The sequence below is a fragment of the Ailuropoda melanoleuca genome, chromosome 2 (genome assembly GCF_002007445.2).
Source record: "Ailuropoda melanoleuca isolate Jingjing chromosome 2, ASM200744v2, whole genome shotgun sequence".
In the NCBI taxonomy this organism is placed as follows: domain Eukaryota; kingdom Metazoa; phylum Chordata; class Mammalia; order Carnivora; family Ursidae; genus Ailuropoda; species Ailuropoda melanoleuca.
The window spans coordinates 1,260,198-1,263,809 of NC_048219.1; the positions used below are offsets into that span (position 1 = coordinate 1,260,198).

General features: G+C 54.6%; 1 protein-coding gene across 1 annotated transcript; it reads right to left on the reverse strand.

Moving 5' to 3' along the window:
- Window positions 1–543: 543 nt before the first annotated feature.
- CAMK2N1 (calcium/calmodulin dependent protein kinase II inhibitor 1) lies at window positions 544–3,606 on the reverse strand. Its single transcript, XM_002915634.4, has 2 exons — window positions 3,351–3,606; window positions 544–1,862 (listed from the first exon to the last, which is right to left on the reverse strand). The coding sequence occupies exons 1-2, from the start codon at window positions 3,514–3,516 to the stop codon at window positions 1,792–1,794; spliced, it is 237 nt and encodes a 78-aa protein (XP_002915680.1). The 5' UTR covers window positions 3,517–3,606; the 3' UTR covers window positions 544–1,791.
- Between the last annotated feature and the right edge of the window lie 6 nt (window positions 3,607–3,612).

Below are 3,612 nucleotides of genomic sequence, written 5' to 3' on the forward strand. Positions count from 1 at the left end.
CCTTTGAGGACAGATGGCCCTTGGTGAAGCATCCTATGGGCATATAGCGGCCTCGTACCGAGTGCTCCCGCCTGCTGGGTGTGGTGTTAAGCCTCCCACAACCCCAAGAGCCAGGCGTTGCAGGATCCCCACCTTACAGGTTTGGAAACTGAGGCTTCAAGTAGGGAAGTGTCTTGCTCAAGTCCATACCGCTGGCAAGTGAAGGCGCTGGAATTTTAATACAAGTCCGCCAGCCTCTAAACATTGCTCTTAACAAAACTGCCCGCCTCCCCACACAGGGGACCTTCTTCTCTCCACACCCCACAAGGGATGGCAGAGACCACACACGGAAGCAGGGAGAGCCCTAAGCAAATCCAAATGGAATGAACTCTCCCTCCGGCGATGGCCCTGCCGGTTCACTGTCCTTCCTGCCATTCGAGCCCAACCCACAGGGCCCTCCACACGGCCTTGCTGCCTCCAAAACCAAAGCTACCAGTCCCTCCTTCCCGTCTGCAGCCAGCAGGCAAAAAGCAAGTCCCCCAAACCGAAGCAGAGACAAGAGAGGAGTGAGACACAGGGACAGTTCTTTTATTATACATCGGAGAAAGAGCCCTGCGTGCTGGTTACAGGTGCAACATCCAGAATATCGAATTAAGAAAAAAGGGAACAGGGAAGGGAAGAAACCTCTTGAGGTCCAAAGTTGCAAACAAAAAAATGGTAAAAGATTTCCTCACGCAAGAGGCGGGTTTTTTTTTTTTGCAAATACCATGCAAAACAGGCAGCTGGTGTGCCTTAAGAGAACCCCTATAAATAACAGAAAAGACACTCCAAGCATTCCTTTACGTGGACTCAGAGCACAGGGAAAAAGAAAAGAAACCAAAATGCCTTTTGGCATTTCAAGATATTTGGCACTCTTGTGATTACATTTTTTTTACAGCCCATTAAAGAGAATAAACTGACACAATATTAGAGAAAAAAACAGGCTGCTCACACAACAGACTGCAGGAAGAGGTTAGAAAAAGCTCAAGCATTTTTTTCTTTGTTTTTGTGGGTTTTTTTCCTGACATATAAAATGTGTCCATTTGCATTAACTTGGGCAAATAGCTTGCAGCAACAAAGAAACACAAGCTTTACAAGTCATTTTAAAATAAAACAAGGATTCTTCCTATGTATCATTCCTTAGAAAAGTTCTCTTCTTGTTTTAAACACATTCCTGATAACTTCAAATGATGACCAAAATAAAACAGAGTATCTATAGAGATCATTTGCTGATTTTTCGTACACCCAAGGATAACAACATAAAAAAATAAAACCGGACAGCATTTCACATCCAAGTGCACAGAATCATTTTTGCAAGATTAAATAATGTAAACATTGGGAACAGCCAAATCAGCGAAGAATGCCAACACCTCAAAACACCCGGTGTTGCCGTTTCATTATTTAAGTGGTTCAAAATCCAGATCTATAATTGCGCAATATTCACTGTGTATAAAAAGAAATGGATATTAATTTTGACAAATAGCTGCAACTGAGACTTTTTTATTTCTTTATATGTGTGTATATAGTGATTTTTAAATTTTTTAATTTTTTTTTTATTTTAATTTTTGCTGAGGAGCCCAGGGCCTTCTCCTCCTTCTCCTCCTCCTCCCGCCTCGTCTGTCTCCTGGCCTGACACGAGATCCAGGTTGTTGATTTCATCGTGGGTAGCAAGCTAGTAATAAATTTCAAAGTGCTTTCTCTTTTTCATGCTCTTTTTGCCAATAACTGTTGCCGCCGTTCTTACTCTCCCTTAACTCATTGTCTTTGGGGGAGTTAGACACCAGGAGGTGCCTTGTCTGTCATATTTTTCAGCACGTCATCAATCCTATCATCTTCAATAACAACTGCAAAAAAAAAAGGGGGAGAAAAGGAGATGTGAGCGTGCCTGGGCCTCGCCGGGGGTCTCCGGGGGGGAGGGGAGGGGGGGTTCTCGCGCGTTGACACAGCCCAGACCTCTTCTGTCTCTGCCGGGGGGGATCCTGCGCTGCTTCGCTTTGAACCGCTCCCACCCACCCCACTCGAACCCCAGGCAGCGTCCGGGTTCGGCTCTGAGAAAAGGCAGCAGAAAGGGCGCAAATCCCGCAGGCCCGGCCGCAGCCGAGACGCGCACTGGCCGCGTCCTCACCCCACCGCACCTCCCCCGGCGCATTTATTTAGAAAGAAGGCTCCCGGGCAGAAGAGGGTGGAGAGGTGCCAAGGTCTCCGGGTCGGGGACCCTCGGGGGTGCCCCGAGCGCGGCGCGGGTGGCCAAGGCTGAGGGTGCGGAGGTGTGTGGTGCAAGGGGGAACGCGGGGGCGCNTTTTTTTTTTTTTTTTTTTTTTTTTTTTTTTTTTTTTTTTTTTTTTTTTTTTTTTTTTTTTTTTCCCTCCTGCGCGCCCCCTCCGCTCCGCCCGCCGCCGCAAAGGTCAGAGCCTCGCCGCGCTGCCGGCTTCCCGCCGGTCCCTCCGCCTCTCTCACCACCTCTACCTAGCCTCGCCTTCCTCAGTCCCGCCATCAGTCTCTCGGCGTGGCCGTCACCTGTCGGGTCTCTGGGTCTCTCTCCGTCTGGGGTGTCGGTCTCCCTCATTGTTTCGGCTGCTTCTCTGTCCTTCTCCGGCTGGTGTCCCCGGCTTGCTGTCTCTCCCGCTCTGGCTCCCTCTCCCGAGCTTTGTCTCGGCCTCTGCCCCTCTCGGTCTCCCCCGATCCGCCACCAGCCTCCCCCCCCCACCAGCCCCCCATCTCTGCGTCTCAGTATCTCCGGGCAGCTGTCGGTCCCCCTCATTGTCCCCGCTCCTCTGGAGCTCCTCTCCGAGCCTCTCTGCGTCCCAGTCTCCCCCGGGCTTTTCCAGCTCCCGCGCCGAGCGCTGGGACTCGGCCACCCCCTCCCCCTGCTAAGTAACAATGAGAAGCCCATGCGCCCCGAAAACCCCTCGCCTTCCCAGCGGGAGTGGAGTCCCCCCCAGCAGTTCTCCACGCCGTCTCTTGGGGAGCCCTGGCACACCCCCCCCCCGGGTTATAGAGCGAGTACAGCTGCGACTACACTGCGCCAAAGGGAAGGGGGTAGAAATCGAAAAGCAAACTTTAGCGCGGGTGGGGACCCGGGAATAACCTTCCAGCCCCGGTGGCAGCTCGAGGCCGCCACGCCCCCTGGGTGACCCCAGCGGCAATCAGGCTGAGGGGGAGGGGTTTCGGCGGCCGGCCGGTGCCCGACCCGCAGTGCGGGATCCCCCCAGCTCCGCGCGATGGGATTCCATTCGGTCGGAACCCGGTCCCGGGGCGGAAGAGCCCCCAAACCTCGGCCAGGCCTGGGCGCCCAAGAAAAGGGGAGGCCGGGGAGGGGGCCGTGAACTCACCCCGCTTGCTCCGGCCGATCTGGCCCAGCTTGGGCGGCCGCTTGTTCTGCCCGGCGCCGAAGAAGTTGTTGGTGTCCTGCAGGCGGCAGGAGAAGATCTGGCCCACATCGCCGCCGTCGCCGTAAGGGCTCAGCTTCTCGTCGCCGTAGGGCAGCACCTCCGACATGGTCGCGTCCGGGGGCTCCGCGGCGGCGCCTCCTCCGCCCGCGTCCCCGCCCGCGGCGGACAGGGTCAGCGGCGCTGGGGCCGGGGGCGGCCGGCC

Excerpts from the sequence above, each read along its gene's own strand:
- CAMK2N1 (XM_002915634.4), bottom strand. The coding sequence starts at position 3,516 with ATGTCGGAGGTGCTGCCCTACGGCGACGAGAAGCTGAGCCCTTACGGC. Across the intron at positions 1,863-3,350 it reads GATCGGCCGGAGCAAGCGGG|TTGTTATTGAAGATGATAGG; the intron begins GTGAGTTCACGG and ends TTTTTTTTGCAG.